Source organism: Ambystoma mexicanum, chromosome 1p, assembly GCF_040938575.1.
Source record: "Ambystoma mexicanum isolate Mex_15411 chromosome 1p, UKY_AmexF1_1, whole genome shotgun sequence".
Taxonomy (NCBI): Eukaryota; Metazoa; Chordata; class Amphibia; order Caudata; family Ambystomatidae; genus Ambystoma; species Ambystoma mexicanum.
The window spans coordinates 1,068,608,910-1,068,627,152 of NC_090921.1; the positions used below are offsets into that span (position 1 = coordinate 1,068,608,910).

Below are 18,243 nucleotides of genomic sequence, written 5' to 3' on the forward strand. Positions count from 1 at the left end.
ACTACTGAGAAAGACAGATCAGAAACGAAACTGATACTGATTTGTTTCTATACCGAGGATTCCCGGCCTGACGACGGGGAATATTCATGAGCATGTGAATCCATGCCAGACCCATGCTGGAGAACAACAGTTACAGGTAAGTAACTTGTTCCTTCATAGCACCTCCCCTATGGATGTCTGTGGCTCCTGCGTCCTTGACACATTGATGGCTTCTGCCCGCACAGTCTGAGGTTCGTTTATGGCCACGGTCCTAAAAGTCCCATTAAATCAGCGTTCACAAAAGAAACTCGCATAGTGCAACCTGTGAGTTGATAAAAAGGGCTCCTTTATTTGGCTCATTTTGGTAAAAAAAAAAGGCTGATGCAGAGTCTGAGTTGCCAGTACTGATGCACACGTTTTTCTTAACCTTATTTGGGCGAAGGGGATCATGCCGGCGTCCGGTCAGACTCCCAAATTTCAGAGTGGTGGAGGGTGGTGAATAATGACCTGAAAGGTTCATAGTGACACCTCCCTTGCGAAGCAGACACCAGCCAACCCGAACTTTTTCATTTGAGATTTAACAACTGAGCAACAGAACAAAAATCACAAGTAAGAAAATGATTCACAGTTGCGTTGTGTTTTAAAGGTGGTCATGCGTATACAACCAAGTTTTGTGCCAAAAGACAATATTGAAATCTAATTTCTGATGTTTGTTAATCTGCTTAGAATCACATGCTGTGCATAGGGAAGCCAGAAAACCTAATACTCGCCACTGCTATTCTAGCAAGTGGAAAAGATTTGTCATCTGGTGTAGAAGTAAGAACATCAACCCGGTTGACTGCTCTGCCACTAACATTATTCTGTACTTGACCCATTTACTGGATTCAGGTCTAGTGTTTAATTCCATTAAAGTCCACCTAGCGGCACTTTTTGCATACACCACTTCCCAACTTAAAGTGTCGTGGTGGAAGATACCAGTTATAAAGGCCTTCATGGAAGGGGTAAAGAGAATACACCCCCCAATAGCTAGCCCAGCTCCCGGTGGGACTTAAACGTGGTACTTTCTAGACTCATGGGCACTCCTTTCGAACCCATGCACAAGGCAACTCTTAAATACCTCACTCTTAAGACTGCTTTCCTAATAGCTATCACCTCCATTAGGAGAGTAAGTGAACTACAGGCTCTTTCTGTATTAGACTCCTTCGTATCAGTTCACAAGGATAAGGTGGTTCTTCGCACACACCCAAGGTTTGCACCAAAATTCATCTCTAAATTTCATGTAAACCAATCTATAGAACTACCAACGTTCTTTCAAAACCCTTCCAACTTGGGAGAAAAAAGTCTGCATACACTAGATGTACGCAGAGCTCTCATGTTCTACATGGAAAGAACCAGATCACTGAGAAAGACTAATCAGTTCTTTGTCTCGGTGGCAGCAGGAAGAGAAGGAGATGCAGTCTCTAAGTCCACTATATCTAGATGGATTGTACAATGCATCACTCTCTGTTACACTCTTGCTAAGAGAGAACTACCCTTCAAGCCAAGAGCACATTCCACTCGAGGCACTGGGGCATCCATAGCATTCATTGCAAATGTTCCCCTTGAGTCCATCTGCAAAGCGGCTACCTGGAGTTCTGTGCACACCTTTACAAAACACTACTGTCTAGATGCACACTCAAGATCTGACTCCTAGGTGGGACAGGCAGTATTAAGACATCTTTTCTCTACTGTTCCTTCTCATAACCCACCGCCAACTCCGGGTACTGCTCGCTAGTCTATGCACAGCATGTGATTCTAAGCAGATTAACAAACATCAGAAGACAATGCATTACTTACCGTAAAAGCATTTCTGATGGTTGTATCTGCTTAGATTCACATGCGCCCACCCTTCCTCCCCGCTCGGATGGAAGGAACATAGACTTCCTTTTATCTCTCTTTTTTCTGTACTCACTCACGTCTAGAAGGCTCCCTCAGGGCAGAAAAATACAGAGTGACCTCGACGCGTGAGGGATTGTGGGTACAACGCACGTCACTATAGGGATAGTGTTACAGACACGCCTTGTCGACGTCCCCTTTTCGACTACGAAAAACAAAATGCAATACTCTGCAGTGACCACTGGATGTCGGACCTATGCACAGCATGTGAATCTAAGCAGATACAACCATCAGAAATGCTTTTACGGTAAGTAATGCATTGTCATATAGTATAAACATTATTTTGCTTTATGCAGTTTTATGATTTGGCACAATATGTAATTATGTGGTTAATGCAAATTGCAGACTTTCTTATGGTGGTGCGGATTCAGTGGTTTTCCCTGGGGTTCCTTCATTTATTAAGTTTTACGGTAATTGTATGGGTCCAAGACTAGTGCTCATGAATATTGCTTTTGATTTAGTAATCTGGCTCATCTATTACTTGCTCTGTTAGTTTTGAGATTAGGCTACACCTGTTGATAGACTATCATTTGAACTATGTTAGAAACGTTTGTAGTTCTTTCCATTCACTGCACAGAACTTGCAGTAAGAAACTTCACAAGCCTGATGCCATTACGCCATGGCCATTTCTTTCACTGACGAATATGAAAACAATGTGACTATAATTTGTAGCATGTGGTTGTCAGTAGCCAGGCATCTAGTCCATTATTTATTCTCATCTTGTGGACGTTTAGAATTTGGTAGATACACCCTTCCTATAAGAACATTGGTGCCCTTCTTATGTGGCTCAAAGGTGACATTCTCCAGTCTGCTATCACACAAACAAGAGAACAGGTCTGCATTTATTTTTCATTCATTCTTCTCATCAAGTTCAACGTACCTTACCCTCCAACCATACTCGCTATGCCCTCCTGCAGTGACTATACCCTAGGTTGCCGAGGTGTGCCGCTTATCTAGGTTTAGGGGACAGAAAACGAGGCTTGCCCTGACTTATTTAGTGCAACAGAGGGACTTGCTAAATGGCAAAGTAAAAAAATACTTAAAAAAGCACTAAATACTGTGCCCCAGAGTGATTGAGGTCCTACAGGGTAGATTTGATTACTTTTCTATTATCCTGTTTAGCGACTTCAAGTTGGGTTAAAAAATAATGGCTAAAAACAAGGCTCACAAATTGGAGAGTTGTGCGCACCTAGTGCTGCACACCAGTGTTCTGACAATGTGGTCTCCTTTGTGCTGGAAGACCCACGGGAACCAAAAAACTGGGCCGACCTGTTTCAGTGATGTGATCAAGTGTAACCACTTTCTTCAGGGCTGCAGTGCCGTAGACAGCACATCACACAGAAATGTTGGTTTGGAACTGGTAATTGCATCATTCAAACCTGCATCCGGCAAGCAAACCGGGCGGAGGAAAGGTATTCTGGACTACTTAACAGTGCACATTTGAAGAGGCAGAGATGCCCTCAAGGGAGCTGAGGCTCGTTCTGGTACTGCAAACTTGGATGCAGTTACCAGTTGCAACCTGGCATTTGTTTAGATATGGTTTTGGCAGCAGAATTTGTAGTATAAATTGAATGGCACCACCTTCTATAATAAACAAACTAGGATGAGACATTATCAATGCATTCAGAAGCAAGAGTCAGAGTGTGTTCTTTTTGATATCACATAATGGCATTCTGAGTGGGACTGCAATCTGTCCACACCAGATCTGAAGAAGGGGCATATCTGTGTGCTGGAAACAGTAGGGGCATTTATTTTACACCTCTGGGGTTGTCTCTTCTTTCTTTTGTAGAGTTTATGTGAAGTGTACAGCAGGAGTCCTGCCGCCCTCATTGAAGAACAAATTGAGGGCGCACGGAGGCGGGTTCACCAGCTCCAACTCAAAATTCGACAAGAAACTATGGGACCAGCGGTAAGTCATGCAAAATTTATATTTCTATTCTCTATTATTTTTTGTGTGATCATTTCAGCCGTGATGATGAAATAACATCTGCAGAAATCCAAAGCAATATTTAATATGAACATTTGATCTAGGTTACTTCAAATAATGTTATAGCACACTTAAACCTACAACATAACTTTGTAGTGGCGGGTTACTCAACTGATTTGTTGTTACAAGGTGCGCCAGTGGTCTTCTCACGCCGAGTTTAGCGAGTCATTGACTGCCAATGTCATCTTCCATGTTTGTCATGAGCTCTGATTTTAAGACTGATCCAATGTGATTTGAGGTCCCTCTTGGTAGTTATTTTGTTGTGTGGATTCAAGCAGCGATTTGGCAAAAGGAACTAGACATTATGCTGTTCTGTGTCTTTTTGTCCAGAGATCACACATCAACCAATGACCACCCCAAACACTTATTCTAGTAGTCATCCACTGAACTACTAGTGTTTGTTCCTATATTCTGGTTTCATGTTTCTATTGCAATATCCTTAAATCTGTGCACATGTCACTCCCGCTAAGAAGGTTTGCCCTTTACCTGTGCACATGCAAGGATCTACATTAATAATGGGTGCACTATAAAAACATAGTTGGTAATTAGTAGTATGTACACAAGTTTAGAACTGAAATGCAGTTCCTTTTTCACATTTCCTGTTCAGCCTGTGGTCACAGTGTTCATTCTTGTTTTTGGGTTTGTTTCAGGAGTCATTGAGGTCGCAGAGCGACACCAGCCCCGCGTGTGTCAGAGTAGTGGAAGGTGAGTAAAACACTTGCGTTAATTTAGATACTTGGAGTTGCTACAGAAATGTGCAGACATTTTAAATGTCTTGGTCATTGTAATGAGTCATGCAACAGCCGGACCTTGAAAGTCTTTTGTAGTTGCATCACAGTTTGGCAAAAGATTACCCTCCCACCCCCATGCTTGGTATCTCTTATTTCTAAAATATGCATCTGGCCTCGTTCAATGCTGGGATGTTGTTGTGCCCCTTTTAGGGAGTGCTACCCAGTTATTACACCTGTGGAACTCCTCACCTGTGTGTTAAAGGAATGGTTCAGTCAACATTTTTTATTGCCCCTACGGGTCGGCCATGTGTTTTTAAGCCTAAGTGGCTCAATTTTAGAAACATTTCCTATGGATCTTACCCGAGTTTTGGTCCATTAAACGCACGTGAAAACAGGCATCAGGGAGCTGCCATTTTGTGATAATCCTATCATTTCCCCCAGCGCCCTGGCGGACCTGCTTTTGCGGCACTAAATCATATCCCCCGCCCCTGAGCCTGACATTATCAAAACATTCATATTCCCCACCTCTCTCCGTGACGTTTCTGTGCTGCGTAGGCAAACGTGCCCAGTCGTCTTCTACACGACTTCACACAGAACCCGGAAACCAACACAGATCAACTCACAACACAGCGCGCCACAATTCGGAATATGAAACTGTACTTTAAAAACAAACCGCAACATGGTACATTTGGTAAAGTACATTTATTTGACATTAAATGTTTATAGAATATTCAGCAATTGCCATATGAACTCCGAAAGCCATTTATTTTCTTTTATCTCTATCCTCAAATCCGTAAAAGTTTATCGTGAGTCACGCGCTGTTCCTTTATGGTACACAGGGTGTTGGTTTTCGTTAAAAAAAGCACTTTTGTCGCACGTTGAACCGCAAGGCTGTTCCATCAAGTAGGCACTAGGCCAGCGTAAAGGTTGATATGTTGCTTCTAGCCGCTAGTACCGCGTAAGGGCATATGGGCCCTTGGCGATCGTCCCATAAAATCATCAGAATTGTCCAGTTGTTTACATTAAGCTGCAGCTGGCGGTTGAAAAAACCATCTGCCGGTGTCTGAAACTGGTGGCAGTAGCAAAAGGGAAGGATATACCTGTTTTGAAAACATAAAATTTATAATTAGTCTCGCCAGCCTATCTTTATTAATATTATTCATTTTATTTATTACGGCCGAGCTGAAACTATTTGCTTTCAAGGATAGTGCAATGTAGTATGTTCGGCTCTAAAATCAATGTGAAAAGTAACAAAATAAATCGAGGTTAGTACACAATGAGAAACTACTTTTTGTCTACATGCGTGTGGAATGTGGACCTGCATGCCCATGTGCCCGCTACAAGGACGATCCCACAAACGTTTTCCAAGCTCTTCATTCATTTATTCATGCATCCATTCATTAATTCTTCATTCCGGTATAAAAGCGTCTAAAGAGTTACTTACATTATATTTGCAATTTCCATTGTGTCTCTGCGTGATGCAGTCCGTAAATCACACTGTGCTCTTGACAATGATTTTTCGTATACTGAACTAACATGAAACTCGGTCCAGTTTCAGAATTTTCTGCCTTATCGTCTCTTACGTTATTGCACCCCCCCCCCCCCCCCCCCCCCCTTTAAATGAAGTTCTTTCAGGATGGTCCCTGTCTCTCAAGGTCAAAAAACAATAGAACCTTATACTGCCAGTGCGAGTTGTGGGCCTCTTCAGGGCGCGAACTGAAAATGAAAGCCGCTGACCTTCACTAGAAATGAGCATACATTCTTTCTTTGCAACATCCCGTAGTAAAGCCATCTGTTAGAACTTGAAGTTTCGAATCCATCTATGTACTGCGCCTCAATGTGCAAATGCGAACTGGCTTCTCTCCCATCTGCAACGGCTCGTTTAGCGCGTTCTAAGGCCTCCAATTTTGTCCTTGTTGTCTGCGAGCTTTGAAGCCCCAAAGACCCATAACTATTGAGACTTTACATTTTTTGGGGAAGGTCAGGGAAAGTATAAAGTACCCGAGGAGTTGAGTTGAAAGTGAGATTTATTGTTTGTTTTATTATTTGCAATACGCAAGCCTCCCCTCGGTTAACAGTGTGCAGCATTTACAAGAGATTGTGAAAATTTGTTAAATCAACAAAAATATATACATACACATATAGACAAGGTCAGCAATATGAGGTGAATAGAGAGAGAATTCAAAGATGGCACCCAGGATGGTGAAGGTAGGATTTAGGGTTAGCGTACTTTGTATGCACACTGTACAAACACATTTATTTACAAAAAGACAATCGTATTACAATTATTTAAACCGGGATTTGTACTTCACAACCAGCTCTCCTTTGGGTGGACATGGCACAGTGGCAATGTTGGGTGGCAATGGATCAGTGCTCTGCACAGAAACGTTCAAAATTCCATATCTGTGCTTCTCTAATACAGCAACAATAAGGCTTTTGACAAAGTCAAACTCCATTTCCTCATAGACTGGTTTGATCACCCATTGCCTACTTCTTTTTGAAAAGGCCTTGGTGTAGCGAGGCATCGTTACATTACCCGTAGTCCTAGATTGTTCACGGCCGAGATTCTCGTTCTGGGCCAAGACGGCAAGTAGAGTCCTATGTCTCATACCCTGTATGCTGAAATGCAAGCGCTTTGGCCTCTACTTTAGGCACATATTGTGGAACACCTCCAAACCTCCTGTGTGACAGAATTCTGTCAGTCCCCTCAAATCTCTTGATAGAGTTTTATCGAAAACAATCTTCTCAATGGCTTTGTGTGTCGGTGAAGATGGATTCAACCACTTCTTCTTCCTTGCCTCCACTGGGGACAAAGGGCCATGTTCACATTGGTGGAAATGTAGGTTTTCTGGCCAGCGGTGGACGTTGGTACAGTGGTGCATCAGTGAACGCCATTTTTCAAGTAGTATTTCCACTGACCCTTCACAAGTTTTGGAGCTCCACCAAAGATGGTTGCTGATAGACTGGGACCACTCTGAAATACTTTCCAAACCTTTTTTTGTCCCTGCAGCCTAGATTTTCTTATTGATTGATTTAGCAAGATGCCATATGTCAAATTGATGTTTAATGTGGGAACTGCTCTCTCATTGTCTTGGCAATTGAAACGTGTCTGTCCGTGGCTATGATGTCGATGTGCATTCCCCTCGATTGCAGATATTCCACTGATTTTATAAATCCTAGTTTCTCAATGGCCACTGAGGATGTACATTGTGTTACCTGCACGACCACCGAACTCACAATTTTCTTACTATCCATGTCCTGAAAGTGGTAGGTGCAGTACTTTGCAGAAAATCCAGGGCTGTCGCACTGTCCATCGCTGGCTAGCCTGAATCGTTTGCCTTCGAATGTACTTGCTAGAGACAATTGTTCAATTTTCCAAGCATCACTGACGGCCGGAAACAGATAATCATGTTGGTATTTGTAGTACTGCGTTTTTTAAATGAAATGGAGTCCCACAAACTGAAAGAAAGACTCTAACTTTCTAAAACTGGAGCCACTAAAAAGTAATACAGCTGCACACAGTAGATTGCCTGCTGGCAGTTTCCCCAGCATCGGTTGTGCAGACCATGAGAACATATGATTTAATCTACAGGCGGCATGTATTGTGACGTTACTGCCTTGTTTTTGACGAGTCGCATGAATCAATGGCTTCCCCCATACTTTCCCTCTGACGGAATGCCCACATTTCAGCATACTTATAATATCCATCAAACAACTGTTGAATACTAAGTATTTGCCCTCTTTCATTAGACTGTCATCCTGCGTCAAAGTTGTTTCGGCCTGTGATGTTGAGGACATATCACCACATTTGAAAGAAATATCGCTGCTATCAAGTTCTGATGCGTCGGTGAATGCTGCTGCTGGTTCATTCTCTGTCATTTCAACATCTGCTACTTCAACATTGATGGGAGAACACAACAATGTCGACCGCTTTTTTGGTGGCAATTTTTTGGCGGGTGTAGATTGTGTGAATTGATCTGCGACTACTTCAGAGCTATCTTCAATACATCCAGTATCATGTTGTTGCGGTGGTGTGGTCGTACTGTAGCAATGGTCCAATACAACTTTGCTGGATTCTCCGGACACATTAATTTCATTTTCTGGCCATTGGACATGAGCATCCCGAGTCTCAACACGCCGCGTCTGAATTAATAGTTCCTCCATAGCCTCCATAGTGTAAATGGTCTGGCAAGCAACATCTCTCATTCGCTTCACTGTCTGTGTATGTATAGTTCGTAGACCCACGGGTAACTAGAGGACAGATTGGAAAAGGGATGTTCAGTTTAAACACAAGATAAAGTATAGTACAATTGACTGGAAACAAACATAAAATAGTCCCCAGCACAAAAAAATTTCGAAAGTTAACTAACCTTATTTTTGTTTCTTTTCTTTGCAACTTTTTTGGCTCGACCTTCAACATCTGTACGCTGTTGCTCCGATTCGTATCCGCATGTCTCCCCTTCCTCTTGCGCTGCAACGACTATATTTTCTGTGTCCGCATAGACCGCATGGAATGAGGCTCCATCGACTCCCATAGTATTTTCATTACTGTGTATCAAAATATTGTTAGCATAAAACACACGTGAGGACTAACACACATGTACATCTCAATAGCCAAACACGATTTAAACATTGTGTGGAACAATCAAACGACAAGTATTCGAGCTCTGATGACCTAGTTCGATGGAGCTGTCAGTATCCATACCGCTGGCTCTGCATGGACTGCCACGAATGATTGTATTGAAGAGGAGGCATCAGCAACTCCCTGAAACACAGTAATTGCGTTAGTATGCTTTTCAATATTGTAAACATAACACACACTTGGGGTCGACGGCACAGGTACATATAAAGAGATAACCACAAATGTTGCATTGTCTAAAAGAATCAAGGAATATTTAAATATGATCAGATTTAATCGACTTATTTCTCCGATTTCTTTACATCTGCATCATCTAAATGGGATCTTGTGATTGTAGTGGAAGCTGCATCGTCTCCCTGAAACACAGTACTCGCGTTAATAGCGAAGAAAGTATAGCAAATGGAATCCCGTTATATGATCACGCTCGATGGAGCTGTTAGGATCCATACCTCGTGCTGCTGAAGAATATCTAGGGCTGTTGTCAATGTGGTGCGCACTTCCGAAAGCTGTTGCGCCGATTCGTATCCGCATGGTCCCGTTTCCCCTGGAATTACTTGAATGTCAGGCTCTGCATCAAGTGCGTGGGTTGACGCTTCAACAACTGCCTGAAACATAGTATTTGCATTAGTAAGGATTACAATATTGAAAACACAACACACACTTGGGGTCGACCGCACAGGTACATATCAATGGCTAACCACGATTGAAACATGGTGTAGAACAATCAAACGAGAAGTGTTCCAGTTCTGATGATCACGGTCGATGGAGCTGTCAGTTTCCATACCTCGTGCTGCTGAGGAACATCTAGGGCTGTTGTCAATGTGGTGGACGCTTCAGCATCTCCCTGAAAGACAGTACTTGCATTAGTATGGATAACACTAATTATAACTGAAAACAAACACCAGGGGACGACAACTAAGGTGTATATCAATTGGAAAGCACTAACCAAACAATTGGTAAAATAATCACACGATACATACAAACTATTACTTGACATGCATAAAACAAGTCTGTAGCGGAATAGCCAAGTATGATTACCTGATACGTGCTAGAAGTGGTTGATAACTGCGAGCATGTCACGGAAGTAGAATGTTCTTGCTTCAGATTCAAGGGATAGTCAAGAAGTTGTAAAGGTAAATTATTGTTTGATAATGAAATGCCAATATTTAAAATTGCCATGTAAGGAGACAGAATATTTGAGTAATGGGCAATATAGCACATTTCCCCGTGCCCATATATAGATTTCATTTGTGGGTTTTGAATTCTAAAAATAATATATTGATGAATGTCATTATTCAAAAAGCTATACACTCATATCAATGTCGAAAGTATTACAAATTGGAAACACCTAAAATATCAATGAATCCATTCGGCTACCTACACACTACCGCAAGGCCTAAAGCTAAAAACAGATAATTGACTCACCAGTGGCGGAATGTGGACGAATAGAGTGGGAATAGCGTTTGCGAGCAATTTTCGTGTCGATCGCCATTTATTCTTCTTTGTTACCCAAGATGTGGTGTACATGTTCGAGGGAAAGTGCCGGCTGCAGATGCGGTATCGATCACCCCTCTTGTCCTCAAAGACTTGTTGGACTCTACTTTCCAGCTCATCCAGTGGATATCCGCAATGTCTGACCCATTCTCTTATTCGATCAACAGTTTTCGGGAATACATGCATTGTAGTGCCTTCAGATTTAGCATGGGTCTTAGAAGGGCAACCGCTAATCGAACAGGCAGGCATTGTTGAAAATTCTGAAAAGTAAATATCAAGATTATTATAAAACCTTGATGAATAAAAATGTCAAAAAAGTAAATGAACCATACCATGCTCAATGCAGGGTTTGTTTTGGTCGCCGGAACTATACCAGTTCATGTGCGGTTTAGTATTTGCATAAGTTACAGACATTTTTTTTAATTATGTGACTAAACTCTGAACCTGTGACTCGTCCCTTGGATGTTCTGTCTTGCACGAAAAGGAAACATGCTTACATTATAGACTGGGCCCCCGAAGGATATAATTCGACGACAATTGACACAGATGAAAATAAATAGATCTATTGATAGCATAACAATTGAAACTCACGTCAATAGCAATGAGACCAATGACCATAGCTCTATTGGGTACTGTAATCGCAAATAGATAGAAATGTAGAAATGACCGAAATATGACTAGGATACATGGCCTTACCTTGACCAACAAACAGTTGGATTCAGCAGGCCGAGCAGTATGTTGCAGGAGAACAGGTAGATGGCCACAGGTAGCACACTGATGAGTTTGCTCGAAGCGGTCACAGATAGCACGACAGCGAGCAGATTAGCATAGTTCTCAGTGCTTCTCGGGTAGAAAGTTCAGGAGTTGACTTGCAAAGCACAAAGATGTTCTCATGAGACATATCAAGTGGTTTATAAAGTATTAGAAACAGGGGTGTGTTTGTGAATGAATGACGTGTGTATGTCGTGGTATTATGTGGTTTGCAGGGGGGCAGCCTGCCTCAGGGGAGGCCTGCCTGGAGACACGGGGTCTGAGGAGGCCATGTGAGCGATGGCCCCTGGGCATGGGATACCTTTTGAAGTGTACATGCTGTTTGGCACTTTGGCCATTTGCGCCCGTGACAGCCCCCCATGCCAACGCTCATCCCCGGGTGCGAACCGCCTTTGATAGAGGGGGGTGGGATGGATGGGCCTGGGGCGTGCAGGCAAGTGTGTGGGAGCGAGGGGCCATCAGGCCCCTCTCACCCTTTACTTCTCAGTAGAAACTCGTACCAAGTGCCTCCAGTAGTGGGTTCGCCCCTTGCCCTTATGTGAAGTTAACTTTGGATGACAATCGCGTAGATGGGACCACTGAGCAGGACACGGGGCATCCATTTTTGTACCCCCCTTTCCACTCCATCTTGGTGACCAGGCCTCACTGCGCAGAGCACATGGCCCCCACCCTCGTTCCCACTCTGACTGGAAAACTTCAGAGATATTTGCAACAGCTAATAAATATAAGACATCACGCTTCCTCTGAGATCACGGTCCTGCATGTGAACCAGCCTCAACTAAGCACATAGCTCGTTCATCTCCACAAACGTGTGCTTGCCCACGCACCCTCGCCAGTGGAAACTTACTGCCATTCTGACCCTGTGTCCCTGCAAGGTATTATCTTCATGTGCCAGACCACTGACCACGCCATGATGCCCACCTAGCAGATCCCCAACTAACATTAGACCCCTACTGCAGTATATCGTTGCCTATCAATAACAAATGCCACATACCGGAGATTCTTGTGAGCACAGACCCACACTTCAAATAGTGTATTATAGTGGTCATGACCCTTAACTTAAGGCCTATATAATCCAATGTTAATTGATAGTATAGATATATGTGTGACTTTTATAGAGACATAACCGACTGAAAGACTTTGAACAAGTGTTATTTAGTGCATGCATTATTGATAATATATTTGGTTAGCTTAGATAGTGACCACCCTGCTTGACAGCAACCTGACCTTCACCCATTCGGAGCACAGATGTCTGACATCCATCCTTGAATGGAGACACACTAGATTCATTTAAAAAAATCGAAACAACCGTTGTTAAAATATATGTGGTGTTTTATTTTGTATCTTATTTTGATGACACAAAAATACAAGACTTTAAACATTGTACAGGTCAGGTTGCAGCACAGCGAGAGAAAATCCCCTGTACTGACCGCTGTCACTCGGGAACGTTTCTCTTATGGCACGAACGGCACAGGCGGGGTATCACTCTTTGAACGCGGTGTCCAAGCCTCCTGTGAAGCCACCATGTAAAGGAACAATAGGCCACCAGCCTGTAGCACCTGTGAAAAGGAATGAAACAAACTGTTTTTAAATGACCAAGATAAGTTTAATAAACGTTGGTTGTCAATGACAATTCTTGTAACTAATGGCATTCTGCTCGGACAAATGCTATCTAGACACTGCACACTATTGAACGACTTTCATGCGTTACAATGATATGTATATGTAATTTTGGATATAGTAGAAGACCATGAAATAGGAGTGGCATGACAAGCAGAGTATACTTACTCGTTACTCAGATTACGAGGACGAACAGTTGTGCGAAGTTCGTGCATAAGCACCATCATTATCCTCAACACGGACCGTGTGAGGCAGGCTGCCCTGAAGTCTGGCAGCTCGGTGATGCATTGCGGTCGTGGCTCGCCTTCTGAAATGTAGGCCACGCATCCCGAGTTTTCACAGCAGCAGTAGTTCTCGTCCTCGGTTGGCATTAGCTCGCACTGATTGCATGTGCACCAGGTGGAAACACCGTCCATGTGACTAGGTCCAGACTCTTCAGCTGTTGAATCGTCCTCCCAACTGTCATCCGAAGACCCATCGTTTTCGCGTCTTTCCCTTTCCAGTAGTTCCTCCTCGGTATACTCGGGCTCGTACATGTAGGGCATTATTGTAGCCATTGTGTGTTAAACATACTAAAATAATTTATAGCGATGGTAATGTTATCTGTTCACACGGGCTACAAGCAACGAAGGTAGCTGACCAGAGCACAGAAACGAGTCACAGAATACTCAAAGTAACACAGAGAGAGGAATGGAATTTCCATGGCGACACGTCATTAGCTGAAGCGCAGCGAATGTTGACACGAGACGTGCTTTGGCGTTGTGAAATGGGCGGTACGCGTCTGCTGATGACAGGCTCAGGGGCGGAGGATATGATTTAGTGCCGTAAAAGCAGGTCAGCCAGGGCGATGGGGGGAAATGATAGGATTATCACAAAATGGCAGCTCCCTGATGCCTGTTTTCGCGTGCATTTAATGGACGAAAACTCGGGTAAGGTCCGTAGGAAATTTTTCTAAAATCGAGCGACTTAGGCTAAAAAACACATGGCCGAACCGTAGGGGTAATAAATGCTGTGGCTATTACCAGAATGATGGTGGCAAGCTAATTTGTGTTCCAATTGCTCCACCTGCGTGGTCGTTAAGTGAAGGAGAGCAGCAGCTCACAGTCAGAAACAGCTGCCCAGCGGTGCCACTTGCCACTCTAAGTGATACATGGAGCATTTTAGACCCCATCATGACAACTGTCATGGAGATTTTTCCACAGCCCCCTTCTAGGGGATGTAAAACCATCTAACCGAACGGCAAGACCAGGTTGCCAACAAAAAGAAACACCAAACTCTAGAGTGAGATAAGGTTAGACAATTACACTGCGCCAAACAATGTGATTTAATATGTACAGTTGTACAATATTTAATTGTAGATTAGGTCAGCCTGACACATGTTTCGAGACTTGGCTCTTCTTCTGAGGCTGATGCTTAAAAATCATGGTAATTAACAAGTACTCATAACAATTGTATGTAGTTGATCAGAGTCCCATATATAAAATCCAACATAGGAGCCAAACCAAGGTTGCAACAAAAACATGGCATAACATAGTTCCAGTATGAAGTACCATTGTTATATTACATGGATAGGAACAGTAAAACAACTCATATATATCAGTTATTGAGACATTAGCTCATGTAAAGTAAACATCATCACCAATTGTAGGGCAGAGATGAGCGAGATCCGAAAGAATGGAAACAAAATTGGAATAAAAATCTATTAGTCACACTGAAGGGCATACATATGTCTGTAGTCAGCATAGCGGCGCACCAACAGTAGCGCTGTAATTATAGAGAGAACTCTAAGTGTATATTTACTGGTTCCATTTGTCTACAATGTTCAGGTCAACTAAAGACAGTTCAACTAAATAAAACCCAAAGAACGCATCTCCCCTGGTTTGATTTTTGATTTGCTTTGACTATTTTGGAGTCACCAATTATATTTAAAGATGTGAATCGCTAGAACTACGATACTGAAAGATTATGGAAGAAATGCTCCTAAGTCTAAGGAAGACAAATCTGCTGTTTTTAAAGGAGTTAAATGAGATGTGAATTGCTATTTGTTTTAAAGTAATTATTTTCTATTCTATACACTTAATGGTGACTCAGACCTAGCATGTCTCGTTTGTACATAATAAACCTTCACTTCCAGCAAGGCTGAAGAGTCATAGAACAAGTCCCAAACTGCAAACTCAACTAAACCTTTCGAGGGGATTGGGTCCTCCGACATATTCCATATCTATGACAGTAATCCTCACAGCTGTGCTGCTTCGGAAAATCTTTTGGCGTCTGTGTCCTGCGTCAATGACGTCGATACGCCGTCCTCGAGGACCTCCTCTGACGGCCGACGTCACTAGATGTTATAAGTAGGACGCACGATGCCCGTAGCCTCAGTTCAGTTTTTTCCGCGACGTGTTCGCTTCGGAGATCTCGGCGCGCCTCGACTCTTTGGAGTTTCTGTTCTTTCGGTTCTTCGAACCTGTTCGTTGTGAAGTTTATCGGGATGTCTTCCTCTTCTTCCACCCTGCGTCTGGGCTTCAAGAAGTGTGGGGACTGCGGGTCCAAGATGTTGGTGACGGACTTGCGCGACGCCTGCCTCTGGTGCCTCAGGGAGGCCCACGACACGGATGATTGTGTCGACTGCCAGTCGCTTACGTCCAAGGCCTTGCGGGAGCGTAAGAAGAAGCTGTCGGTCGGTAAGGTGTCCAAGCCCCGGAAGTCGAGGTCCACTGGGCTTTCGACGGATGATTCGAGGGGCGACTCTCTGCATCGTTGTCGTAGGTCTCAAGGGTCTCAGTCCCGGAGTGGGTCCCGCCACTCCTCTGCCTCTTCAAGGCACTCCCGGAAGCGCCGTCATCGGTCGCCTTCCCTGTCCTCATCAGAGTACTCTGCCCGTCGGCGGGTTGCTTATACCACCAAGCATGCGACTCCGGAGGAATGGGCTTCCTTCGGTAAGAAAATGTTGGCGATTCTTGAATCGCAGGGCACCGGTCCGTCCGCGCCTCCGAGTGTGGTCGGGTGTGACCGTACTAGAGACACCGTTCGTACGCCTTCGGGCTCGGGTGGGCTGCACGATTTGCGGGAAATGTCCCGCTCAGACAAGGGGAATCGTTCTAGTCATGATCGTTCCAGGTCCCGGTCCTCGACGCCCTCGAGACCGTGTGCACCTGTGAAGTCTTAGAAGAAGACGTCGACGCCTGTGGCGCCGAGGAAGTCGTCAACGGTGCCCAGGCTGTCGAAGGACACGCTCGGGGCTCCGCTCTCGAGGCCTGTGTCGATGCTGTTGGCGCCGCGCTCGACGTCACTTCACTCAACGCCTTTCGAGGCTGTTTTGTCGGAGGTATCCCGTGGCATGGTGGAACACCCTAGAAAGGCTCTGGCCAAGGCCAAACATGTCTTTGTCCCCCATTCTGTGCCCACTTTCCACCATCTTGATTATATTTCTGAGGTGGATGAGGGTTCTGAAGATGGGATGGTTCCTGATACGGTACCAGACGAGATTATCTCTGGACATAGCCAGATGGAGGACCTGCGTCAGTCACTGCACAACGCCAGTGGTCTGCACACCTCTCCGGAGGTGGAGTTCTGTAGGCCTGAGCCTAGCACCCATGCCGAGTCCTCGTACCGGCGCCTTATGTCGAGGGTCACCGAGTACTTGGGGTGGTCTGCTCCACCAGGAGATTTTCTGCAGGATGACCTGACGGATCTCCTCGACCAAGGTCCACCAACTGACCCGGTACTGCCGTTCCATATGGCTCTGCAAAGGAGAATGGCGGCGTCTTGGACTGCTCCAGAGAGTCTCCCGGCAGTGGGCAAGTCTTTGCCGCGAAAATACCGCCCAGCCAGTAGCGACCCCTGCTACTTGACCACGCACCCCACTCTGGAGAGTTTGGTGGTGCAGGTGGCTACGGCCCCAGCAAAGCAGGCGTTGTATCATACCATCCCTCCTGATAGGGACGACAAGCGTTTTTATGGTTGGGCGAAGAAAGTTTTTTCTTCAGGGGGTATGGTTCTTCAGGCAGCCAACTCCGTATGTGCCTTGTCACGTTTCACGCACACTCTGTGGAACTGTTTCCTTAGCGGCTGAACATATTCCCGAAGGGGACGAACGGGATGGTTTTCTTGCTGTGATACAGGATGACAAGGATGCTATGTGTGAGGCCGTTCAGTCGGGACTGGACATGGCAGATTGCGTCAGCCGGTCCATGGTGGCGAGCACCGTGATACGCAGGTTTGCATGGTTGCGGAAGTCGGGGTTTGCTCCTGATGTGCAAGCCCGGCTCCTCAACATGCCCTTTGATGGTGTACATCTTTTTGGCAGCAAGGCTGACGAGAGCCTTGAGAGGTTGCAGACCTCAAAAGCTGCAGCAAAGTCGTTGGGCGCTGCAGTTTGTCAACCTCCGCCTTTTCGTCCTAGGGGACAGCAATGGAGGGGAGGATCCTTTCGTTATTACTCATCCTTTGGTAAAGCGAGAGGAGCTGCCAGTCAAAGGGGCCACCGTAGGAGTGCCAGAGGTGGAAAACAAGGTACTCGAGGTGCCACGGCCACTTGGGCTGTTGCCTCTTTGCCCTCAGGCAACGCCTCAGCCGCTTCAGCTCAGTCATGAAGCCATGTCCCATGGTTCGCCGGTTGGGGGAAGGCTGGCGCAGCATCTTGCAGAGTGGCGCGCCATTACTTGAGATGTGTGGGTTCTGGAGATCATAACCCACGGCTACTGTCTTCCTTTCCGGCAGAGGCCTCAAGACAATCCACCGGGGAATCTCTTTGAAGAGTCCGGATCCGCTCCTTGCACAGGAAATTCAATCCCTGCTGGAGAAAGGCGCCATAGTACTGGTGTCTGTAGCGGAGAGGAACAAGGGATGGTATCCCCCTTATTTTTTGATTTCCAAGAATGACAGGGGATTGAGACCCATCATGGACTTGCGCGGTTTGAACAAACTCCTCAGGAAGGACAAGTTCAAGATGGTTACTCTCTCTAAAGTCCTTCAGGTCCTTCAGCTTCAGGACTGGTGTCTCTCGACCTCAAGGATGCTTATTTTCATGTGCCGATACATCCAAAGCACAAGAAGTACCTGAGGTTCACGGTTGGCGACTCACACTTTTT

The 18,243-nt window shown here is 44.9% G+C and overlaps 1 protein-coding gene across 3 annotated transcripts in view; it reads left to right on the plus strand.

The window, feature by feature from the left end:
* Window positions 1–18,243, plus strand: part of ARHGEF11 (Rho guanine nucleotide exchange factor 11) — a 1,841,770-nt gene that overhangs the window by 661,094 nt on the left and 1,162,433 nt on the right. For all 3 annotated transcript variants that reach the window (XM_069604553.1, XM_069604546.1, XM_069604551.1), the window contains exons 8-9: window positions 3,704–3,823; window positions 4,552–4,606. In XM_069604553.1, the coding sequence (XP_069460654.1) occupies window positions 3,704–3,823; window positions 4,552–4,606 (175 nt within the window). The remainder of the gene's footprint in view (window positions 1–3,703; window positions 3,824–4,551; window positions 4,607–18,243) is intronic.